A 26037-nucleotide genomic window follows, 5' to 3' on the forward strand; every position below is an offset into this window, starting at 1 on the left:
AAATTTCATTATGGTTGCTGGGTATTTCTACTATAACCAGTGGTGAGCTATAGTGGGCTCACAAGAGCCCATACTTAATTTTTTTTGAAAATTTGCAAGCCCATTGTTGAAACGATCATTTATGTTACAAATTAAATCCTGAATTCAATTATTGAGTATCCAGAGCTGGGAACTAGGGTGGGGCGAGAGGCACCCCCCCTGCAGCATTTTAAGGGTGCATTCGACCAGTTATGTATTTTAAAATTGCTTTGTTTTTGATTTAATTACAGTCGGAACTCTGTTCAATGAACTTCTTTATGAACCACGCCTTCCGGTAAATATTTCCTGTTTAAGTTTACATGGTTAGTTACAGTAGCTGACTATCCGAGTAGTTCTGACAGTTTGGACAGTATTCAAAGACTAGTGACGGTAGCAATGTCTTGGAGAGGGGGGGGGGGTGCAGAAATGAGGGCACCTGAGATATTAAATAAATTTTCTGAAGATGAAATGTTGATAGATTTTGAAACAGCATCGAGGTCTTCACTGTGAAGGAAATGTTTCAAAATATAAGGGCGTATATAAGTTTTTTTGACGGCATTCAAAAAATATTTACTTTTTTTTTCTGGTTCCACTAGTCGCTGGGAAATTTTATGAATGCTTTGAAGATTTCAACTAATTTAGGGTTACCAGATCTAGAATTCAAAAACTAGAACATTTTTAGTTTTAGAAACGAGAATATTTTAAAAATTATATTTATTATTAAAAAATTGCGATACTTGTTTATCGTTACTGAATCATTTTCAGTAAGTTTGGATTACAATGAAAGTAATTATAAAATGTTTTACAATCCATTTTCAAATTATAAGTAACCAATAAAATACTGTTTACAGTTATTTGTTTCCATTTTATTTCTAATGTCACTCCATTGATTTAACAAAAATACACTGTCCATGTTCCTACTGTGGGCAAAAATAGAAAATGTATATTGAGCAATTTTTAAAACTCAGAACAACTTCAGTACTCTTGCATTGATTAAAATATTCAGCTGACTTTCTATTGGCTAATAAATTTCCCCAATTATCATCTTTCTTTTTTCTCAAAAACAAGTTCCTTAAAATTCATAAATTGGTCAAATAATCTACTATCATCGATTTTCAAGTAGACAAATGATGAAGTTTAGTCCACATGTGTAATTTGGGGATAATAAAAGGGTAAAATTTTCTGTTAATATAGTTCACTTAATGCAACCAGCGCATTATTTTTATTTATTCTGTTGTATTTGTATTTTGTGTTTTTGTATGGGTGGCTTCTATAACAGATGTTCATCTCCGCCTCGTTGCTCTGTTCAGTTTTTAGACTCTGTCAAGGGGTCTGTAAAAACTGAACTGTGTGTCATGTAGGGAAAAAAAAAAAAAAAGAAAGAAAAAGGTGCCGGTTGAACAGGATAATGGAAGAGGGGGTAAGAGAGAAAATATATATATACAGTGAAACTTCCCTTTAACGGACAGCCATGGGGAACGAAAATTTGTCCGTTAGAGAAAAGTGTCCGCTAACAAGAAGTCTGAGGGAGAAAAAAAAAAGAAAAATCGTTAAACATTTAATGTAAAATTAAATTAAAATATATACAGATTTTGAACAATATTTTTGTAAATAATATACAATTACATACACAAGAGATAAGGAAAAACCGTTAAATGTTTAATGTAAAATTAAATTAAATTATATACAGATTTTGCACAATATTTTTGTAAATAATATACATACAATTGTGCTATGCATATTATGACTTTTTCTTAAGAAAAATACGTACAGTAATCACTTATTTTCTTCTGCACCTTCTTCCGGCTGATAATTTTGTTTTCAACATTTGTTTGGAGTGAAGAAACCATCGAAAGTCCTTCAGTGTCTTCTTCAGCGGCGAAAAACATTTTTAAACGATTGATTTGTATGAGCGCTTCTTCTATTTTCATCGGTGGTTCGTCGTTAATATGTTCTTCGACAGAATGACCTCCTTCCATTTCTTCATCCTCATGAGGAACTTCTTGAAAAATATCGATGATAAATGACGTAGCCCAGTGGTCAGGCGCAAGGGTGCATAGCATGCGTTTTTTGAGGGGACCGGGGTTCAAGCCCGTGACTACTAAATATGATAAATATTCGTATTGACGATTTATTGTAAACTCTACTGACTTGGTTGTCGTGCCGGAGTATAAACAGAAAATTTATTTATATCTAGAGCACCATCTTCTGCAGTGAGATTCGAGTCTATATCTTTGTAGCCAGGGTCACTTGTAGCTGAAGTATAGTACATCATCAATAGATGTTGAAGTTCTTGTTCTTCTTGGTGCTCCACATTGCTGTTCACAACTTCAATTTTTGCGTTTGAAAAGCCAGACTTTACAAAACAGTTCATGACAGTTTTTTTTCTAATTGCGTTTACTGAAGAGGAAATCCATTGAATCACATCTAGGATGCTGAGTTTCTTTGCAAGGTCACTCGCACATGTTACATCGTTCATATTTGCAATGAGATGTCTTAAAACACGTTTTCGGTAGTGAAGTGTAAAATTTTTTTATTATACCTTGATCCAAGGGCTGACACTCTGCAGATGTGTTTGGTGGGAGAAAAACGATTTGAATGTTGGACAATTCAATGTGCGGGTGAGATGCAGCATTATCCATGAAAAGAATAATTTTTCTGTTTTGACGAATCATGTTTTGGTTAAAGTGACTTATCCATTCGCTCATGATATCTTGTGTCATCCACCTTTTTTATTAGACTTCCAGTCAACATTCAAAAGACTCAACTTTATGCCCTTGAAACAACGAGGATTTTGTGGTTTTCCTATAACAAGAGGTTGCTCAAAGTCTCCCAGCATATTTGTACACAATAGTACAGTCAAGCGTTCCTTAGAAATTTTTCCGCCCTGGCACTTTTCGTTTTTTAGACTCATTGTTTTTTCAGGAAGAGCTTTAAAAAACAACCCTGTTTCATCACAGTTGTAAATATCCTTAGCTTCAAAATCACGACATAAATCTTCCAATTTAACGGTCCACTCTGTTACAACCCCAGTATCAACAGATCCACCTTCACCACTTACGGTTTTTCAAGAAATTTTATGCAGAGTTTTGAACTTGTCTAGCCATCCCACAGAAGCTTTGAACTCATTTACTCCCATAGATTTCGCAACCTCCAAAGCCTTTTCCCTAATAATAGGCCCATTAATGGGAATTTTTTTAGCACGTTCACAACAAAACCACTCATACGTAACATTGCCAATTTGAAGCCCAAAATTTTTCGGGAATGATTTTTGAACCTGATCATTCCCGTGTTGCCAAAATTGTTTGAGCAGTTCATTTTTTTTTCTTTAGGATGTCGCTTACCTGCGTCTTCTCGATTTTGAATTTTGAAGCGAGATTGCGAACAATATTTTTTTGCCAATCATACGCATTAATGAATTCGACTTTATCTTTTAAAGTTAAATGTTTACGAGAAGACATTGTGCACTTCACACGACACTGAACAAAACTGAAAAGACGAAAGGCCAACCATATTCCCCCACCACGCACACACCAAATTCATCGGAAGTTACATGTGCCTTAAAATTCTTGAAAAAGGGTTTAGAACCCCGATGTAAACCTCGATAAAATTCAGAGAATCGGAAATAGAAAATAAAATTTAAATTACACGATTGAGGCAATACGTGGAAGAAAAGTTCCTAGAAAAAGGGCCGTAAGCTCGCCCGCTGTCCGTTATGGGGAGATCAAATTAAGTGCTAATCTAAACGAAACAGTGCAGATTGCCTGTCCACATCCGTTACAGAGAATGTCCGCTAGACAGAAGCTGAAAACACGTTAAAACCAATAGAGGTGAGTTGGGGAATTTGAAAATGTCCATTGTAGAGAGATGTCCGTTAACGAGGTGTCCGTTAAGAGAAGTTTCACTGTATATAAAATAAGTTTTTCATCCCGCATGGGAGAAACTGATAGGACATAAAAATTTTGTCTGTGAGCTTATATGTGTGTTCTGCGTGTAGTGTAGTGTAGTGTAGTGTAGTGTTTTGGCTACCAAGAAACAGCGATTACCTGGACAACTGCTCCAGGTAATCGACCCTAGCCCTGGAAAGCAAGACCTTCCTTTCTATCTGCTAGCCCTCCTCCCTGGGGAATGAGTTTCCCAGAGAGAGGAAAAGAAAATAAGTGCAAAGTGAAGAGGAGGAGGACTCGCCCGGCCCAGGGAACCCCAATACAGGATAATTGCTAGAGGGGAGGGGGGGGGGGAATATATATATATAATTAAAAATAATAATTATTAAAATAAATAAAAATAAAAGAGAGAGAGAAGGTTTGCTGGCCAGGCCTGGGGAGCCCCAGCCGAGAGCAGAGCGCGAAATTTATTCTGTTGCGGGGACCGAAGGTACAACGCACAGAACATTTAATGAACATTCATTTTATGATGAGATGATTTTTTTAAATTACAAAAAAATAGGACGCAAGTGTAAAACCCGCGAGGATGCCCTAAAAACCAGGACATGTCCTCGGAAATGAGGACGTCTGGTAGCCCTACACTTAAAGGACATACAGACAGAAGATCTTCATCCAAAGAACGAGCTATAAAATCTTTGTTCTTACAGATAAAAGTTCATGAACGCTTATTAATATTGAAGATACGTCAGCAAATGTGGAAACTATCAGTATTGCTCAAAGTCTGCTTGTACAAACAGACAATCCATTTTTATGCAGATTTAGCCAATCTGCATAAAATATGGAATAAATATGGCTATATGGAATAAAATTCTTCATAACATTGACAGTGTAAATAAAGCATTGCAAGCTAAAGCTTTGCGTACAATTAATAAGCAGATTGATAAAACATCAAAGAAATAGGGGAAAATGAATATCAAGTTATTTTTGGATATGTTATTACCACAGCAGAAAAAACGGGTATACCAGCTACATTTCCACAAGAAAGAAAGAAAAAGAAAAATGTCACTTTACAAATTTGCCGACAGTTTCAACTTATCTGCAGAACAAAAAATTTTGTATTGAAATTAAATACGTTTTGAATGTTCTTGTCAATGACTTCAACACTAGTTTTGAAAAACTGAATACTATTTCTTCAGAATTTGATTTTCTATTTCGTACTTCACTCGCATTAATTAATATATCTGACTTTGCAGAAGGCTGCTTCCGACCTTGCATTAAAACCCAATAAGGATTTAAATGTGTCAGATATTCAACAGAAATTAAAAGTTTCAAAAATCATGTTTTATCAATTCTGCGGGATATAAAATCTGCAACCCCCTTTAAACTTCTCCAAATCATTCACGAGTATTGTCTAATAAAAAAATGTTATCCAAACAGAAATAGCGCTTTTTCTTACCCTGCCTATAATAGGTCCTTTATTGTGAAAGGTCCTTGGTAAACTTAAATGGATTAAAAATCACCTTAGATGAACAAATGGACAAGAACGACTAACCAACATATCAATTATATCCATTGAAAATCACGTTGCACAAAACATAAACTATGATAACATTGTTGATGATTTTGCTTCGGCAAAAGCGAAAAAAATTCAATTAAAAATACATCTTCATTGCATATTTTTAGTTTATGTTATTATTTTCAAAGTATCCTATATTATATTTCGCAATATTTTGTTTTTATGATTTTATTCTAGATATATAAATGTAAACTGTATGATATCTGTGGGGTTTTTTTTATTTCTTTGTAGTTATATGTACATATTTTCTTTGTAGTTTGTATAGGACAATTTTTTTGTAGATAAAAACGAGTATTTGTAAGTTTCTTTTTATTTGATATTTTGTTTTATTATATTCATTGTATTATTTTGTTAATAAATATATGCAAATTATAGATCGTTTCAGAAGTAATTTTTATAAATTCATTATAAATTGACGACCTACATATAATGGGGGGGTACTTATATTACTTTTGCATAGGATTGCCTAATGAGTGAGTAGATTTGCGAACAGACAACACTGTGAAATGTCACTCAGCATACTTTGTTTCATGTAACCAATCCGAACAGTTGTCTTAAGCCACGTGGTAGGGATAAGTGAGCAATTGAAATAAGCTGATTTGTGTATGAGGGTAGGTAGGATAGAGAAAGTAATTAGTTGAGTTTCTGTGCCAGAGAGAAGTGTATTGTGTATTGCTTATTATCAAGTATTTATTAAAATCTATAATTTTAAATGTAATTTTTAGTTTCTTTATAATTTTTAAATAATATAACGCTTTTTTAAATTTATTAGCCATGAAAAGACAGTCCAATTTATTAATTTTTTTTTGGAAAAGACAAAAAAAAATAAATCTGCTCTACGGATTCTGTCAGTGTAATGGAGAATATTGATTTTCATAGTAAAGTTATTTCTTCAAATAATTCTATGAATACAAACTTGATAAACAAATAAAAAATTGATAACGAGGATATTATAAATGATCAATATGTTAGTTATGAAGTGGAACAGCAACTACCCGATTGTTGGAATGAGAAGCAAGGAATTTTTTTTAAAACTCAGTACAAGTGGCTATACATCCAAAATGGAAAGTTAGGTTGTTCTGTTTGTGCTAAGCATAAAAACTTAGGTGTTGAACAAGAAAAATGTTGTCATGGTTCAAAAGAATGGATGGAAATTAAGATAGAGCCGAATGGAAAGAATAAAAATAGTAGACAGGCATCTTTGCGCAAAAAACTATCCATTCACAATGAGTCAATGGCACATAAAAAATTCTTATAAACAAACGAAGAATCACAAAGGCATGTACTTCCAAATGTCATTGACAAACTGAATGATAAAGAAATTCAAACTACTGCCAAAATTTTTAATTCAGTGTATAGTCTTGTAAAAAGAAATCGGCCAATGTCTGACTTACCAGCTGAATTGGAATTACAGAGTAAAAATGGCGTTGATATAGGAGTTTCGTTGCATTCCAGATTTTCGGGCATTACAATTGCCAAACATATTTCAAATGAAATAAAAAAGGAAATCCTTACAAAAATAATAGAAAAGAATGCCAAAATCTGCATAATAATCGATGAGTCGACAACATTATCTAAACAAAGTGTCTTAATTCTTTACCTACGTGTTGAACTTGCTGAGCCTTGTATGATTTTTATAGATCTTATTGAATTAGAACAGACAACCGCTGAATGCATACATGCCAGCGTAATTACAGCTTTAAACAGCTATGGTTTTTCCAAAAATTATTTAAAAGAAAATCTTATTGGATTTTGTTCCGATGGTGCTAGTGTAATGTTGGGGAAAAAGTACGGTGTTTCAACCAGACTTTTACAACAATTCCCAAACATCATTATTTGGCATTGCCTCGCTCATCGTTTGAAATTAGCATTAGATGATTCTATAAAAAATATAAAAGAAGTGAATCATTTTGAAATATTTCTAGATAAACTGTATGCATTATATCACCTATCTCCAAAAAACCAGCGTGATTTGAGGTTGATTGCTAAAGAACTTGATGTGGAAATTATAAAGATCGGCCGTGTGTTTGGGCCACGATGGGCGGCTTCTAGCTTGCGGACAGCAATTGCGATTTGGAGGAATTATCCTGCTTTGTGCAAACATTTTGCATCAGAAGTTAAATATTCGGGATTATTAAACCAACTTTTAAATCTTGAATTTCTTAAAGATTTAGCACTATGATCGACATCCTGCAGGAGCTCTCTTACCTTTCAGAAGTTTTACAAAGTCGCAGCATCACAATAGTAAAAGCAGATAAATTAATTATTTGAATTATCAATGCTATCGATAATTTGAAAAATTCGGAAAGAACTTATGAAGCTAAAATTGAGAGCATATTGAAGTCGAAAGAATTTGAAGGAATCAAAATCGAAAGTAAGAACACGTTTAAAAAATTACCTCGTGACAAATTATTAAACTGCATTGTTTTATCCTTAAAGGATTAGTTATTAATGCAACAGAGCAATTTTAAATTAAAGAAAGAAAACAATGATATCATTGACAATGAGGAATTGAAAGAAATTTTAAACGTATGCTACCCGGAAACATGGAATATGGAAGAACTTTCCTCTCCTTGGCAAGAGGATGAAAAACGAATAAGAAATTTAAGTTTTATAATAAAATATGAAATAAAAATTAATGATTTCAGAGATTTTGTCGAAGACAGTTTATGTTTAAATTCCAGTGAAATTCCCTTATCAATTAAAAAAGCCAGAAAAATCCTTGAAACCATTGCACAATTAGCAATGCTGAAGCTGAGCGAGCTTTCAGCGTAACAAACAACATTGTGACAATAAAAAGAACATCTTTGACAATTAAACACGTTGCAGATATGATGACCATAAATCTAAATGGAAAATTGTTGCTTCAATTTGATCCAGATCGTTATGTCAAATTGTTCCTCCGTAATCATCGCTCAGCTATTGAGCAAAGCAGAAGATTGGCAACAAATATTAATAGAGAAGTACATTCTATATGGCAATTTTTGGAATAAATTTTTCTTCTATATTTGTTTAACAATTTTTTTCAGGTAAGCTGTGATTTTTTGTACCTTTTCTAGAATAGTTTGTGTTTTTTTAATGTAATAATTGTTTTTATATTCTAGAAAGTTTTGTGATTCTTTATGTTATTTGTCTTATGGGAAATATAGTACGTTATTTTTTATTCGCAATATTAAAATTTTATCATGAAAAAAAAAGTGTGTGTGTGTGTGTGTGTGTGTGTGTGTGTGTGTGTGTGTGTGTGTGTGTGTGTGTGCATATGTGTTGGAAGTTTGAAACTTCTTTAGAATCTTTTGAAATGTTTACTTTTCGACTTGTTGAATTAGAAATTTTTTCCGTCGAAATTTTTTATGAAATACAGTAGAGAATGACTCTTAATGGAAGTGACTGATCAAATTTACTGGGCAGAAAGTCGGAAAAACTGCGAGCCCATATTGTTAAAACATTCACAGCTCGCCACTGACTATAACTAGAAGTACCCTGGATCCATAACCCAGTTTAATAATTTAATACTTTTTCTTGTTTGCTTAGACGTCCAGTAATATCATTATATCCTATTATTTTTATCATTCTATATATATATATATATATGCATTGTATACATACCTTAGATTTAAGTGTTTGAAGTACATCAAGGTATGCAACAGCATAACAAGTGCCAACACTCTCTATCAGTACTCCATGTAACCAGTGTAACAGTTTTACATCCTGAAAAATAATTTATCATATAAATAAATAGTAGAGCAACAATGTCGATAAAGAAACTGAATATTAAAATGAAATTCAATATCATTCAGTTTTCTGTTCCTACATATAGTATTCATAGCATAATAAAAATAAAAAAGCTAAAAAAAAAGACCTCCACACTTGGTAGTAAAATTTGAGCCAGTGGATATAAATTTATTGTTTATTTTCAAAATAAAGTAAAACTAAATTGCAGATAACTCTCAGTGTTTTTAAATTGAATTATTTAGTTTTGTGTTGATATTAAAATTGTTCTATATTATGTGTTTGGTCATTTGGCAAAGCAGTGATATTTAAGAAGTCTTGCAAGAATACTAATCAAGGGGAAGTTCTCCTCCTATCACATAGCCTCCCACTCCAAAAAAGAGACTATCTGATAGGGAGAAAAAGACAAAATTAGACTAAACCTAGAGAACCTCCTTCTGATTGGTATACTAAAACCAGTACTAGCAGTTTTAGAGATTGCAAAAAGCCTGGAATCAGATGTCATATAAAAGAAAATTAAAAATTAGGTTTTGAAAAAGTACTGGATGTCACGTCAGCTGAAAAATTATACGGTGACCTGACACCCGTAGGACACCTTGGAAACAAAAGCTTTAAGTCTTTAAAGTGGAGCAGGTATTAAACAAAGCTCAGAAAGTCAAGTGTTAAAGGATAGGCTGGAGACTATGAGTGGAATGCAAGAAAGAGTTATGTTACTTAAGTTTTGCAAATTACAGTGTCTGGAGACTAGGCACCAGAGAGGTGATCTGATAGAGGTGTATAAAGCCTTGAATGGTTTTAGCATGCTCAATGCTGATGGGATTCTTCCTCTCGTTCAGAATAATCACCTGAGAGGGCATAAATTCAAATTGAGGAAAGACAGATGTAGGATAGACGTGCGGAAATTTGCCTTTAGCCAGGTGGTTGGTTGGTGGAACAGACTTCCATCCCTTGTCGTGGAAGTTGATAGCCTAAATAAGTTTAAGGCTCAGCTGGACAGGTATTTTGAACGAACAGAGGGGTGAAGTGGAAGTGGGTTTTTTTTTTTTTTTTTTTTTTGGCTGATGCTGCATAAGCTTGCTTTCTTGCATCAAATGCCTCTACTAATGCTAATGTTACAGTAATGAAACAGAAACATTAAGGAAAAAGCTGACCTCCTAACCTGCTATTAATGCTTTTAGCGACAGATACGTGAGGAAGTAAAGACTAAAATTTTTAAATCAATAATACCAGCCCTTTTGGTGTGAAGCTATTTAATATGAAAGTTATCAGAGACAGGAGCGTTGTGTTAAAATCAGAGAATAAGAAAGATATCTCTATAATTAATAGGTGTTCTCATAGTCAGGAGTTGGGCATGGTGTTTTCCATACCAAAAATTTTTGTTCCTAAGTGGGTCAAAAATGGTAATGACATCATATATGACAGATAAAAATCTTTAAAAAGACGATTTTCTTCAGTATTTGTGGGACAGAAATCTAAAAAAAAAATTTATTATTCCAAGACACTGTTTCAGAATATACAAATACACTGGATCCCGCTTTACGATATTAATCCGTTCCAGAGACACCATCGTATCACGAAAATATCGTAATGCGAACCCAATAACATACTGTTTTTTTTTTTGTTTTTTTTTTTTTTTTTTTTTGGTGATTTGTTCCAAAACCTCGAAAGTTGAAATTTTCTTCTTAGTGCACTCTTCAGGTACCATATTATCAATTTACATAATGTTATACATATACGAATTCAATACAGTAAATTTATGTCAAATAAGCGCAACACAAAAAATCACTTCAACTAAAGGAGGCAAAAACAAAACACGTGGCCAACACGTTTAAAAAACGCTACTATTGGCTGAGAGGAAGGACCATATGGTTTGTTGGAGATAATCATAAGCCCATACTTATTTCACTTTGAAATAAGTAGGTGCCGGTTTACATGATCACTAGTTATTAGAATCAGCCGCTTCACAGAATCAAATTTCAAAAAACCAATTCAAATCATTAAAATGCACTACACTTTCATTGTTATCATATGTTTGGTTCAGTTATAAGAACCAATTTTGAAAGCCTTTGTGATTTTTTCTAAAGCGCATTTCTGAAGGCCACTAGCATAAAACAATAAAAACAATTTGCAATTCCCAGTTTATTGAGCTTTTCTGTTATAAACTGGTAGTAAATTCGATCTTATTGCATTTGCGGTAATACCGATAGCACCGATAGCAGGAATTCTGTGGGTTTTAATGTTATTATTGTGAAATGTTCAGTCATATGAAAAACAAATTTTCATTCTTCTCTTCATTCCTATTTTTTAAGCTTCTTAAACTTGTTACTCCATATCTCACTTGTGCGTATTGTGTTAATTGCAATTTGTGTGTGCCATGTCCTTTGTTATTGATTGCTTATCTTTTTTTACTGTTTTAAATTTTACAACAAAAAAAAAAAAATCAGTGAACAGAAATATCAATTAGCATGTACATATTACAGTAATGTAGCCATTTACCAAATTAGTTATATTAATTAATTAAATTGGCATCGTTTTGGTTATATCTCATATTGTGAATGCCACCATCACGAGTTGCCATGGTATTGTACTACCTTGAACAAGTAACACTTCACCAGTGGAGAAAGACTACTGTTACTTATTCTCAGCGGCAAGGCCTAGGAAGACTAGGGCCCATAAAATGGTTTTATTATATATTTTTTCATTATTTTATTTTAAATAAATTTATAATGTTCCGCTTGTTTCACGCCAATCAATCAAAGCATCTTTGCATGCCACGCTATCTGGTGAACTGTCATGTATACTGCATCTGGCGTGGTATACACAACAATTCACCAGGTAGGGCTAGTCGCACATTGATTAGGTAGATTTAGTTACTTAATCAATGCCTCTGTTGTACATTGGTATGAACTATTTGATTTAAGTTGGTAACTTCAATAATAGAGTTCAAATGTTTTATTCTATATGTGTAAACAAAACAAGTGTTTGAACAATTTTTAGTGAATTTTATATGAATTTCAAGTAAATTTCATCAAACTTTCGGGGTTTGTGGTTTTTGAAGCATTCTAAATGTAAGTGTATTTAACTTGACCCTTTTGAAACCACCTTTTGAAAAAGGTGGCAACCCTAAGTGGGGCCCGATTTTCCTTAGTCTACCACTGCTCAGAGGATACCATTGGGTTGTCACAATTGCAACACCAGAGTGCCTGGCCACCCACTGAGGAGAAGCTAACAAGCTGTGAATGGGGCTGTCTGGGTGACAGTGGTATCTGCTCAGAATAAGTAACAGTAGTCTTCTCCATTGGTGAAGTGTTACTTATTCGAGGTAGTACAATACCATGGCAACTCGTCGTGAATGCATTCACATTATGAGATATAACCAAAACTTTAATTAATTAATTTAACTACTTTGGTAGATGGCTACATTAAAACGATGCTTTTGCACTAACCTATATGTTAGTCATTCTACCTTGTAACACGAGGCCTTTGCCCTTAAATATTTTATAGTCTAAGCTACATACATAGGCGTATTTTTTTTTTATTTTGCTAACCTGTGGAAAATATTCTTCTGATTTTCATGTATCATTTAATTTTATTAATTGATAAGGTAATAAAGTGAAAATTTGTGCTTTATATCTTTACTTTTATAGCCTGTGGATACTATATATCCAATTTTTGCTTATTAGAATCAGCGTTTAATAGAATTAAAATTCAATCTGCAAACATGATTACAATGACTAGCACTTACTACATATCATATAGTGAAAGGTATTTTATTATGGAGAGTCCATTATAAAGTGATTTGATCGTATAGTGAACCCATCATAAAGTGGGGGTCCACTGTATTTGCTGTATATAAAGACAGGAATAAACTTGGCAATAATGGATATTAGAACTAACTGGTCCCATCTGGCAGATGTTGAAAGATAAAAAGTAAGATATATGCAGACTGTATAAGAGGGTGGTTTAAAGAAGATATGTATTAATGTATTACACCTTTCCAACACAGTGACCAGACAAAATGACTTATTTCTGCTACCTCTCAATACATTTCCACAGGCCAGTTTTGTAGAACTTCTCTGACTGTCCTTCAAACTATGACTTGGCAGCAGAAATCATGTCGTCATCATTAGCAGCAAAGTGTTTTCCACTAAAAAAGGACTTCAGGAAAAAATCAGAGGGTACAAACAAAGTGGAGCAATAAGCAGGATGCAGCAATATTACAAACAAACATCATCTCATGTCATATCTTTATATAATAAATGATTAGGCACATTATAGCAAAAGCAGCTTATGTGCCATCAAACCCCCATAACAACAACAAACCCACATCACGGGCACACTCACTGCACCATGAGAAGAATGTGCGTGGGCATTATCAGGGAGCAGGCACAAATTTTTTGACAGCTTTCCCTGTCTTTTTTCGATTATAGTGGCATGTTGCTTTATGAGGAGATTGGAATATCACTTCACTGTCACAATACAGTCCTTTTGAGGGTAATCTATTAGTATTACACATGTTAGTCACAAAAAAATTACAGCATCACCTTGCAGCTTTGCCTTATTTTGGGAGAGGATGGTTCTGCTCTCTTCATCGTTTTGACTTTTGTTTAGTTTCAGGATTATGGCGACTGATCCAAGTTTCATCCATGGTGACTAGCTGTGAAAAAAAATTCCTCTTGTTTTTCCTGGCACATCAACATTTCATGTGCACGTTGTGCCCTTTCCTTCTTCTTCTTCTTCTGGTAAGGGGCCAGAAGCCTGGGAACCCATCTAGCAGACACTACTCATATGCAACTGTTGATGGATGTTGTTCTCTAAAGAACCTACACTAATTTGAGGCTCTGTAGCTAGTTCTCTGATGCTAATACAGTAACTGTCCAGGATTATGCCTCAATTTTTATAACACTTTTCTGTTACAGCAGTTGCTGGGCATCGTGGGATTTCTTCATCCTGCACTAAGGTTCTTCCACATTTGAATTGTTCATACCAATGCACAACAACAACAACACTGTAAACTGGGAAGTCTTCCCCACAAACAGCAACCTTTTCTTTGTAAATTGTTTCAGTGTTTTCCCTTACAGAAAGAGGAACTGAATCACTGATCTGTATTCCACTATATCCATTGCAACACTTCACTTCATTCAAAGAAAAAACAAAGTGAATTGCCAGATTTAAACCAAAATGTGTGTGGTTGCTACAGATGTCTAAGGTATCAAACAAACAAAAAAAAAAAAAAAAAAAAAAACCTACTTCTGGGTGAGTACAAATCTTTTTTTTTCTTTTTCTTAACTCCCCTTGTACATATAATTTTTACGAATTTTCACAGTAACTCAGTTAATTAATGTTTACAATATGGGCATACAGCAAAATTAAAAATAGTGTGATGCAATACAACTTCAAGGTGCCCACCTCAGCAACTGGGCAGCCATCAGTTTCAACGTATCCACAGTTCCACTTTCACACATAAGTGTCAATTAATTCAAAGCAGACAGGCTTGCTGGACGGTTTCAATTAAAATACTCTGCATACACACAGGGATATTTTTCAACAGAAAAAAAAGTTTGCTCTGGCAGAGGGTGGATTATAGTAAGAAACACTAATCTAAAGTATAATGAAATTAAATAAAAAATTTGTTCAAAAATAATGTACATAATAATTCACAATTTATAATTTAATGATACAGCCTGTCACTTTTTTTAAACAAACACATTTTTTCCATGCAAAAAAACTGAGAGATATATTAAAACAACAGAAAGTTACATCATACAGATTCTACCTAAAAACTGTTGTGTTCATCTATCCACAAAAATTGAAATTTCGATGCAAAATTAATAATGTTCCAACTGCTTCAATGAAATAGTCGGAACTTTATTAGTATCAGTATAGCATATTATGCAAGAAAGCAAGCTTATAAAAAGGGTGCAAAGATATTTCCTAATGCTATCAAGCCAGTTTTAAGTGGGTCAGAACACTGCTAGCTTGGAGGTTCTTGCACTGCTTCTTTTGGAATCAGCAGTAGCCCAGAATGCAAGATGCAAGGGATTTCAGGAACTGCTGGGAGTCATGAAACAAGTAAATACATGGGCTATGTTAGAGTAACTAAGAGTAAGAACAGGTGCATGTATACTTGCATTTACACCAATGCCCTAGCATTGGTGTAAATAAATTTGATGAATTTGAGATACTGGTCAAGACACCAAAAGCAGATATTGTTGGAATATCAGAGATATAGTGTCACACAGATATAAGCAGTGCAGAATTGGAATTTGGGGAGTACAATGTGTACAGAAAGGATAGACAGAACAGGAAGGGAGGAGGGGTTATGCTGTTAGTTAAAAAATACATAAAATGTAGGGAAGTGCAACCAGTTGACACTGGTGGACAATGCAATGTTGAGTCAGTGTGGTGTGACATAAGCACTAGGAAAGGGAAAATGACAATAGGTGTGTGTTATAGGCCTAATGAATCTGATGAGTATAGAGAGCAATTGTGCAGAAAAATAGAGGTCAGTAAATCAGAATGCGCTATAATGGGGATTTTAACTTTCCAGATATTGACTGGAACTTGTGGATAGGTTACTCGCACACTAGCAAGACATTTGTGGATTTATTAGATGACTGTTTTCTACAGAAACTTGTTCGAGAAGCAACCAGAGGGAGTTATATTATTGATCTCATTATCAGCAGTGATTCTTCATGTGTTAAGAATCTGCAGATTGAGGAACCACTTAATCTGCAATTGTGATCAGGTAGTGATCATAATGTACTGATGTGGGATTTACTTAAAGGTGTAACTACCATCAGAGGTAAGGGGAAGGGATTTTGCTTTCGTAAAGGTGACTACAGTGGTCTCAGAGCTTTTAAATTCTATACAGTGGGATCAACTGATGATGTTACCAACGGTGAATTCTAAATGGAAAAGCCTAGAGGCTACTAGGCTTTTCATACCAACTAAGAAATACTGTTCAAGGTTCATGCCTAAATGGATTTTGGAAGAATTAATGAGGCCCGTGGCAGAAAAGAAAAATGCATGAGATGCATATAAATTATCAGGCGACACAGAAGCCTATGGCAGATATAAGCTAGTCTGTAATCAAGTTACAAAGGAGGTTAGGCAGGCAAAGGCAGATTACGAGAAATCCTTGGCAAAAGATGCTAAGAAAAACAGCAAGGATTTCTTTACTTATATAAACTCTAAAAGGAAGGGGATGAATCTGATTGGTCCACTTGACATCGATAGTTTGACTGTTGATGATCCTGCTCAGATAGCAAACAAACTGAATGAGTATTTTGCATTCTACATTCACACATGAAGAGTTATTCTAGGAGGGGAATTCCAGAAGTTTATCCAACTCTAACAGGGAGATAAGTGATTTTGTAATAACTGAGAGTAAAGTGGAGAAGAAATTGTTGAAGTTAAACATAAGGAAGGCACCTGGGTGGATGGGATCTATCCAGTTATATTAAAGGAGGCAGCAAAGGAAGTAAGCAAACCTTTAGCCATAATTATGAAAGCTTCCTTGGACTCAGGGGAGGTTCGCATGGACTGGAGATGAGCAAATGTGACCCTAATTCACAAAGGCAGTTCAAAGGGTGACATGGGAAATTACAGTCCTTTTAGTCTAACTTCTGTTCCAGGGAAAATAATGGAATCACTGGTTAAGGAAGCAATGCAGGACAATCTAGACAAGACTGCAGTTATAGTTCAGACACAGTCTTGTCAAATCTTGTTTGACAAATCTGATTGGATACTACGATGTGGTGACAAAGGAATTGGATGTAAAGAATAATTTTGATATTATATACAGTCCATTCCGGTTATTTGGGACACATCGGGACTAGTGCATTTTGACCCAATTAAGCGGCTGCCCCAATTATCCAAAGTTTCACATAAATAGTTAAAAATACAATGTACCCCCCCCTCCCTTTACAATTGAACTAGTTGACATTTCTGTTCACTAACATTTGTGGGTGGGGGGGGTTAAAATTTAAAACAGTGAAAAGATAAGTAATCAATAACAAAAAACACGGCACACACAAATTCAAGTAATACAATACGCGCAAGTAAGAATGGAGTAACGAGTTACAAAGCTTTAAAAATAGGCATGAAGAGAAGATCTGAAAATTAATTTTTTTTATATGATTGAAGATTTCATGGAAGTGTAAACACATTTCACCCTAATAACCCACAGAACTCGATCTGTCGGTATTATTGCAAATTCAGTAAGATCGAGTTTACTGTAGTAGTAGTAGTGGCATGTGATGCAAGAAAGCAAATGTATGAGCTTATGCAGCATCAGCCAAAAAAAAAAAAAAAAAAAAAAAAAAAAAATCACACCATTCCCTCCAAATGCCTGTCCAGTTCCTCCTTAAATTTGTTCAACCTATCAACTTCCACAACGACAAATGGAAGTTTGTTCCAGCAATTAACCACCCACTGGCTAAAGGCAAATTTCCGCACATCTATTCTACATCTGTCTTTTCTTAATTTGAATTTATGCCCCCTTAGGTTCGTAATCTGAACAAGTGGAAGGATCCCATCAGAATTCAGCGTGCTCAACCCATTCAAGGCCTTATATATCTCAATCAGATCATCGCACAGGTGCCTAGTCTCCAGCCACTGCAATTTGCAGAACTTAAGCCTCTCTTGGTAAGAGGATCCCTTCATTCCCCTCACCAATCTTGTTGCCCTTCTCTGTACACGCTCAAGTAAATCTACATCCTTCCTAAAATGAGGCCTCCAGACCTGTACGCAGTACTCAAGGCATGGCCTGACCATTGCCTTATACAGAGGGATAATCACCTCCTTTTCCCTGCTAGCAAAATTCCTATATATCATTGACAAAACCCCATGACCTGCCCTGGCCGCCTGTCTACACTGCTCAGAGAGCTTCATATCTGACTGCACAATTACTCCCAGGTCTTTTTCATTTTCTACCACCTTAAGTGTAGTACCACACAGTTGGTACGTTTCTCTGGGGTTACTTCTACCCATATGCAGTACTTTGCATTTGTCAAGGTTAAACTTCAGTTGCCACTTCTTAGCCCATCTGCCCAAATTATCTAGATCCTGTTGCAGTAGCACACTGCCATTACTGTCATTAACAACCCTGCCAACCTTTTTATCATCTGCAAACTTCGACATTAAGCCTGATATACCTTCATCAATATCATTGATAAATATACAAAACAACAGTGGACCTAACACCGAACCCTGTGGGACTCCACTAATAACATTAGTCCAAGAAGAGCAGCACCCATTGATTACCACCCTCTGTCTTCTCCCACTTAACCATCCTTTTATCCATTGTAGCAACTTACCCTTAATACCATTCTGCTCCAATTTGTACAGTAGTCTTCCATGCGCAATAGTGTCAAAAGCTTTCCTGAAATCCAAACATATGATATCAAAATTATTTTTTGCATCCAGTTCCTTTGTAACCACATCATAATATCCTATCAAATCTGTCAGACAAGACTTTCCCTTAACAAACCCATGCTGTGTCTGAGTTATTGCTGCAGTCTTATCTAGATGATCCTGCAATGCATCTTTAACCAGCGACTCCATTATTTTACCCAGAACAGAAGTTAAACTAACTGGTGTGTAATTACTCGTGTCACCCTTCGATCCCCTTTGTGAATTGGGGATACATTTGCACATCTCCAGTCCGTGGGAACCTCCCCTGAGTCCAAGGATGGTCTCATAATTATGGCTAAGGGTTTGCTTAGTTGCTTTGCCGCCTCCTTTAATATAACTGGATAGATCCCATCCACCCCAGGTGCTTTTCTTACGTTTAACTTCAACAATAAAGTTAAACGTAAATAAATGTTAAATCTATCATAAATGTCCGTTTATGATAGATTTCACTAACAGAAAAGCCCAATAAACAGGTGACTGCTAATTGTTTTTACTGTTTTATGGTTGTGACCTCCAGAATTTCGACTGAACCACGTGGTACCGTCGGAAACAATGGTAGGGTAATCTCCAGTGCTGCGGTCTCCTGTCCCAATTAAACGGTATGCTCTCCCAATTAAGCGAAGTAAACCCTGGCTATTTTCTCGACTGGGTTCTGTTTTTTAAGATCTGCCCCAAATAAACGGCTGCCCCGATTAACCGGTGACCCAAATAACAGGAATCCACTGTACTTGGATTTTAGGAAAGCTTTTGATACTGTGGCATGGAAGACTACTGTATAAATTGGAGCAGTATGGCATTAAGGGCAAGTTGCTACAATGGATAAAAGGATCGTTGAGTGGGAGAAGACAGAGAGTGGTTATCAATGGACACTGCTCTTCACGGACTAATGTTATTAGTCCATGAAGATTGATGATAAAAATCTTGACACAATTTTATTGGCTACTGGAAATAATCCCACTCCTATAAATTAACTACTGGCAGGCCTTTTGCCTGTATGCACAAATCGATGAGGAAAATTTCTGGGAGCATCAGCAAGAGGAGTCGTCTGTGAGCAGGTAAGAATTTAATCTCTTTGTATTTCCTTAATTTAATATCTGGTTCTATTGTAACAATTGGTGTTACAATTTCCAAAAAACAAATCCAAACTTGGAATTGTTTATCTGCAAATTGTAATTGTAATATTCATAATGTTGGTAATTATAATCATAATATTGATAATTGTAATCGTAATATTGGTAATTGTATTCAAATTTGTAACCTTTTCTATTTTTGTTCCCCCAACAGTGCATTCTGATGATGGGTATTGGTAAGATACCAGAAACGTTACCAAATGTATAGTAGTTTAGGCCAGCATTTCCCAAACTTTGGTCCGCGGACCTCTAGGGGTCCATAGAGCAGTTCCTGGGTCCAGGAATTGTACCCTCTGGAACTGGTCAAATTATTCATTGTATGTATAGCAAACTGTTGATAAATAAAGTTATTATTATATATTTAGGTTAAAAATAAGAATAAAGTTCAGTTGTTTTAAACTTACAATTTTGAATTTTCTTTTCAGAAAACTCAGTATTCATACATTACACACAGAGAAACATATGCATATATCACTCACTGGCTTCAATAGTGGCATAACTCAAAAATCGCAATTCTGAGAAAATCAATGAAAAAAAAAATTAGGCTTTTAAAATTAGTTTTTTTATAATTGAAGAAATTATGTGATTGTTGAAACATATTGTGATTCATCTCATCATACCCAATGGTACTTAAAATTAGGCTGGTTTGATCAACATTCCCTTATGGGTAACCAGAATACTCGAAAATTTAATCCCCCCTTTTGAGTTGTGCCACTATTGCACCAACAAACACTAAAAATTTGTGACTTGAGTCTCCTAAAAAAGATGGAAGGTAATTAGCATGAAAAAAAAAAAAAAAAAAAAAACCATTAAACAAGAACTTTATTTATATTCATAAACTCAGTAACATGTATGAATTACATTTTAATCTTTGAGAGCATAATTGCGATAAATCATAAATAAGAACAAGAAGTTAGTATGTAATTATTGGTGTACAAACAAACAAAATGGAAGAATTTAAGTCATTCTTAGAAAAATTTATTCCTTCCATAAATTAACTTTTAGACTGTTATAAAAGCCGACATGACATTGGAAATTGTGTTATTGTTCAACAAACAGTGGAGCTCACTGTGCTTCTTTTCCGAAATTGGAATAGAACTCTTGTAGCCTTTTTACAATTTGAAATCTACAAATGTCTCCAAAGGTTTTCTTGTTTTACTAGCTTTAACATTAACTGATTTATAATCATCCTATTTGTATGTTGTTTTACAAAATAGAGTCCAAATGCTGCTTTTCTGCTTTAAAGCTAGCATTTCATCGGTATTTTCATTAAATTTCATAAAAGTACGTCGGGCGAAATCTTTCAGGTCATAAAAATTGCAATGATTCGTCTCTGTCACCTAGAAAGGGTTTTCTGTCTTTCTGGCAGTTCTAGATAATATAACATAATTTGATGGGACGAATGGACCAGACTTTAGCAATCTTTTAATATTTTTCTATAATAACGAGTTGCACAGTCACCCTCGTTTTGCTGATGACCTACAACAATAAATTTGCATTGCATTACACTCCAATACTGGCACAACTCAAAAAGGATCACTATTGCACACAGACAGCGCCCCATTCAGTCCCAAGGATGGGGCACACTGAAGAAGTGCCACTGTTGATGCTTCTTGATGAAGCAAAAACTCAGATGGCATAATGACACTTGTGCCATCTAGCGAGATAATATTGATCTCACTTTGTACTGTTATTGCATAAATGCAGAGACCACTATCCCAACCTCATCAGTTGTATTAACTCAAAAATTAAGAATTTTGAGTTGTGCCACTATTGTAGCCAGTGAGCAATATATAGGGGTCCTTAAACTTTTTTGATTTTTGAAAGGGTCCAGAGATCTCAGTAGATTGGGAACCACTGGTTTAGGTGAAATCTTAATAAACTAGTCGAACTTGGTTATAACAAGCACAGAAATAACGAGATCATGGCGGTGAAGAGCAAAAAGCCATAATTATTTTAATTTACACATATCTCCATACAATCGCTCACTGTTATAATGGGTGTACTACACAGACATACCAAACAAATTTTGGTAACTATGCAAACATTCTTAATTGCTCGGATAGTCAAAAAAACCCAAATTCTTGGAATAGACGAAAATGAAAAGGGCGAATAACTTCATGACCACCTGCATCAGATTAGCAGCTGGTTTATAACCTTGTCCTTCTGGGGACGGGGGCTATACAATAATGCATTGGCTTTCCGCTTGTAGCATTACCCTATTTACAGATAGTCTTGTATTTGCTCTACCATAAATTTATTTCACGACTTCTAAGAACGTTGTATGCATTTTGGGACTTCTAAGAACGTTGTATGCATTTCGAGACTTCTAAGAACTTTGATTGCAGATCACTTTATCGTTTTAAAGTAAAATCAGTTAGAAACGAACCCTTCCTTCGGAAACATGTCTGCTAATAAAAGAAAGTGTCTCTTGATTCACAAAAAAGACAAAATTATTTGCGAGTTAAAACATGGTGCAAAAAATGTTGAAGTGTGTAAAGTTTTCTTTGTCCTCTTCAAGTGTATTGACATTGTGGAAGAATAAAGATGTTTTGAAGTGTGTAAAAAGTTTTCTTTATCCTCTTCAAGTGTATTGACATTGTGGAAGAATAAAGATGTTTACAAATCGGCACTGGGAAAGAACATAACCAGGAAAAAAAAAAAAAAAAATTTAGAAAGTGTGACATTACAAATGTTGATGAAGCACTGCTTCAATGGTTCACCACAAAAAGAAGTGCTGGATTTTCAATAGACAGTCCAATCTTGAAGGCTCAAGTGGAAAAATTTGCTAAACAATTTGGACACTATGATTTCATATGTAACAATGGTTGGCTGGATCGATTTAAAAACCGACATAACATCATTTATACAAAAATTAGTGGAGAATCTCAATCTGCAGAACCAATAATGGCAATGAATGGATTAACTGTATTTGGGCAGAAATCAGGAAATATTTCAATAACAAAGACATCTACAACATCGACGAAACAGGACTTTTTTATAATTTGCCACCTGATAATATATTTAAATTCAAAGGGAAAAATGTGTTGGTGAAAAAAAATCAAAGGCTCCCTTGACGGTGCTCGTATGCGCAAATGCGCAAATATGACAGGAACTGATAAAAAAAACTGTTTGTTATTGAAAAAATCGTTAAAACCCTAGTGTTTCAAAAACGTAAGGAAACTTCCTGTGGATTACACTGCAAACAAGAAAGCTTGGATGACTTCAGATATTTTTTGGAAATATGTAAATGATTGGAATAAGGAGCTATTCAAAAAGAAGAAAAATATTTTATTGTTAGTTGATAACTGTCCTGCACATCCCCAGATTCAAAATTTGTCCAACATTAAGCTAGAGTTTCTGCCTCCCAATGCGACACTAATTTTACAACCAATGGACATCGGTATAATCAAGAGCTTGAAAGTATTTTATAAAAGATTTCTAGTTCTACATCTGATCAGTTGTTGTTGTTATTTGGTTTTTAGGAGCATTAGCAACTAAGGCCATATTCTCCGGGGATATGCAGTGGTCATTCCCTGACCTTTCCGCGTCCTCCATATTTGGACATCTGATCGGTCAAAGAGAACAAAAACTTACAGAGTCTATATCGATATTGGATGCTATAAATTTATTAAATGATGCGTGGAACAACGTTACTTCGACAACCATATCGAATTGCTTCAAGAAATTGAAATTAAATTCGAATGAAATTTCAGTTGTTGATGAAGATGGAAATGAAGAAAACAACTTACCATTATCTGAATGGTTGCTACATAACAACGTTGTAGGTTTTAATACAGATAACATCGGTGAATTTGTACAAGTCGATGACGACTTATTAACTAGTGGTCTTTCTACAGAGAGTGACATTGTAGAAGCTGGGCTCAACAAAGATGATAACGACAATGGTAAAGGCAATGATTGTCATGATGATATGACGACAAGTGAATCAAAATCAGTGCAGAAATTTCACAAGCTCATGGTGCAATAGACACATTAGTCAATTTTTTGAAGGAACTGAGGCAAGTAACGAGACTTAACACATTGAGGGTTTTAAGGAGAAACTTAAGAAATATCAAAGTGAAATCTTTAAACCAAGCAGATTCATAAAGAAAGACTAATTGAAATCATGTTTATTATTACCTACAGAGAAATAAATTGTGTTTAGTATTAAGTGTATGGTTTTAAAATTACAGACTTATTTGTCTGTAATTCCTTTTTGTCTATAATCCATCCTTTTTGATTAAAGCAATTTTCTATCAGGTTCATGACAGCATCGTGGCACTTCACCCTCATCCCATGGGTTCGGTGGCACTGCTGGGAATATTAAGTGTTTAATATTATGTATATTGTAGTTTATACAAGCATATTAATACAAATAATATGTAGGTATATACTTATATTATTTTTTCTCTAAATATTTCTTTTGTTTTTTGAATCTATTTTTTTATCAAATTATTGAGAATTTAAAAAATAGGAGGTAGATTTAGCTCATCACTGATATAAAGTGTTCATTGTTTGACCACCCCAAGGGTTTCCCCATCTCTGCTATCACTGATATAGTGAGTAACAGTTATAACGAGGAAATTTTGTCGGTCCCTTGATGCTCGTTATAACCAAGTTCGATTGTATATTACTAACTTCACGTGATATAAGAGTGGTATTATATTTAGTAATAATCTTATGACCATAGCATTTATTTCTATATTTAAGATCTAGTTTGTTTGTTATTTGGTTTTTAGGAGCATTAAGCAACTAAGGCCGTATTGCTCGGGGAAATGCGGTGGTGTGGTCATTCCCTGACTTTTCCGCATCCTCCATATTTAGTGGTCACGGGCTCGAACCCCGGTCTAATCAAGAAGCGTGTTCTACGCACTGCTGCTCCTGTCTACCTGGCTATGGAGGCACCTTTAAGATCTAGTATTTCTACGTTTAAGATCATAGCTTAAGACCAATCTGGAGGTCAGTCATAGGCTTAACGTCAATGACTGACCTCCAGGTTGCAGTCGGACCTCACAACCTGGGCATCCAAAAAGGAACAAGAAGCCATCCATGCACACATAAAGTCATGTTTTCTGAGTCCTTCTGTATGGTAATGAGGTTCTTTTTGAACCATCCATCCTTTCTGACTCCAGCAATTTTCTATCAAGTTCATGACAGCATCGTGGCATTTTCATCCCGGGCGTTTGGTGGCATTGCTGAGAAATGTGGATGAGAAGTTCTACAACAATCCTGGGTATAACCTCCATGCACAACTACATGGTGGGTGACCACCCAGGTGTAAACCAACGTAAGCAGGGGTCAAGGTGTTGCGCCCACCACATGGAGGAATGCTGCTCCTCTATGTTACCAGGCAGTACTAGGTGGTAGATGACTCTCATCAACCGGTGTAATGCCACCATTTTGCTATTGGAGGCTTGAAGTGGTGGAACCCATGTTTAGTCTCTAGAGCTAAGTTCCAGTCAACCCTTCCCTATCTCTTTCATCATGCAGTATGATTGATGACTTTTGAGGTTATGATGAACATCGTGACGAGATCCAATATTCCTTACATTTCGAGGGTACAGTTCTAAAACGGTATTCGCAGGCTGGCCACTAGTTAGTACACCGGACCGAACCTATTGGTAATCTCTAGAAGGCTTCCTGATCAGCTAGTATATAATCATGCTGATCCGGAACTAGGATCAATGTTCTAGTTTGAACTAGGACATGATCCTAGTTCAAACTAGGTCAATATAAATAAGCATGGCCGGACAGGAGCTTTGTACCATCTTCCCGCCACCGATGCACTGCACACACACACCTTGTGTGACTCTTTTAGGCCACATCTGTCATAGGATGAGTGCAAGAGGCGGCTCCAATGTTCCTAACCTTGTAACAAGTTTCTAACCTTTTTTCTCCATCTTGTAATCATCTATTGGCATTATTCAACTCTCAAAATAGTAGAAGAGAAAGAAATTTCTCTATTTAAGACAGAGGAAGAGTAACACAGCTTCTCTACTTGCAGTCGCTTAAGGAGGGGGTTGGTCCATCTAAAGGATGGTGTTCCTAATCCCCCCCCCTCCAATATGTGACATAAAAGTATGCTGTGACTGTATTTGGGCAGGTGCAGCCATAGCTTTACAGCTGACCTCACCTGGGCATCTAGAATATTAAGTCTAGCAGCTGTTATCCTCCCCAGTACCAAATGATGATAAAATCTGGGTATCAGGTAGGTATGGAGGATAAACAGCCTCTGCTGGAGCTTGAGTGGGACAGTTCTAAGCCTCACCAGCAGGTC

At 35.3% G+C, this 26037-nt stretch overlaps 1 protein-coding gene across 1 annotated transcript in view; it reads right to left on the reverse strand.

Annotated features, from left to right (window-relative positions):
- The window catches only part of Rcd1 (Reduction in Cnn dots 1), a 350852-nt gene that overhangs the window by 167483 nt on the left and 157332 nt on the right, over positions 1-26037 (reverse strand). Inside the window, exon 6 of the mRNA XM_090374162.1 lies at positions 9088-9189. Within this exon, the coding sequence (XP_090230288.1) occupies positions 9088-9189 (102 nt within the window). The remainder of the gene's footprint in view (positions 1-9087; positions 9190-26037) is intronic.

Source organism: Mastigoproctus giganteus, chromosome 5 (genome assembly GCF_048544385.1).
Source record: "Mastigoproctus giganteus isolate SK-2022 chromosome 5, ASM4854438v1, whole genome shotgun sequence".
Lineage (NCBI taxonomy): Eukaryota > Metazoa > Arthropoda > Arachnida > Uropygi > Thelyphonidae > Mastigoproctus > Mastigoproctus giganteus.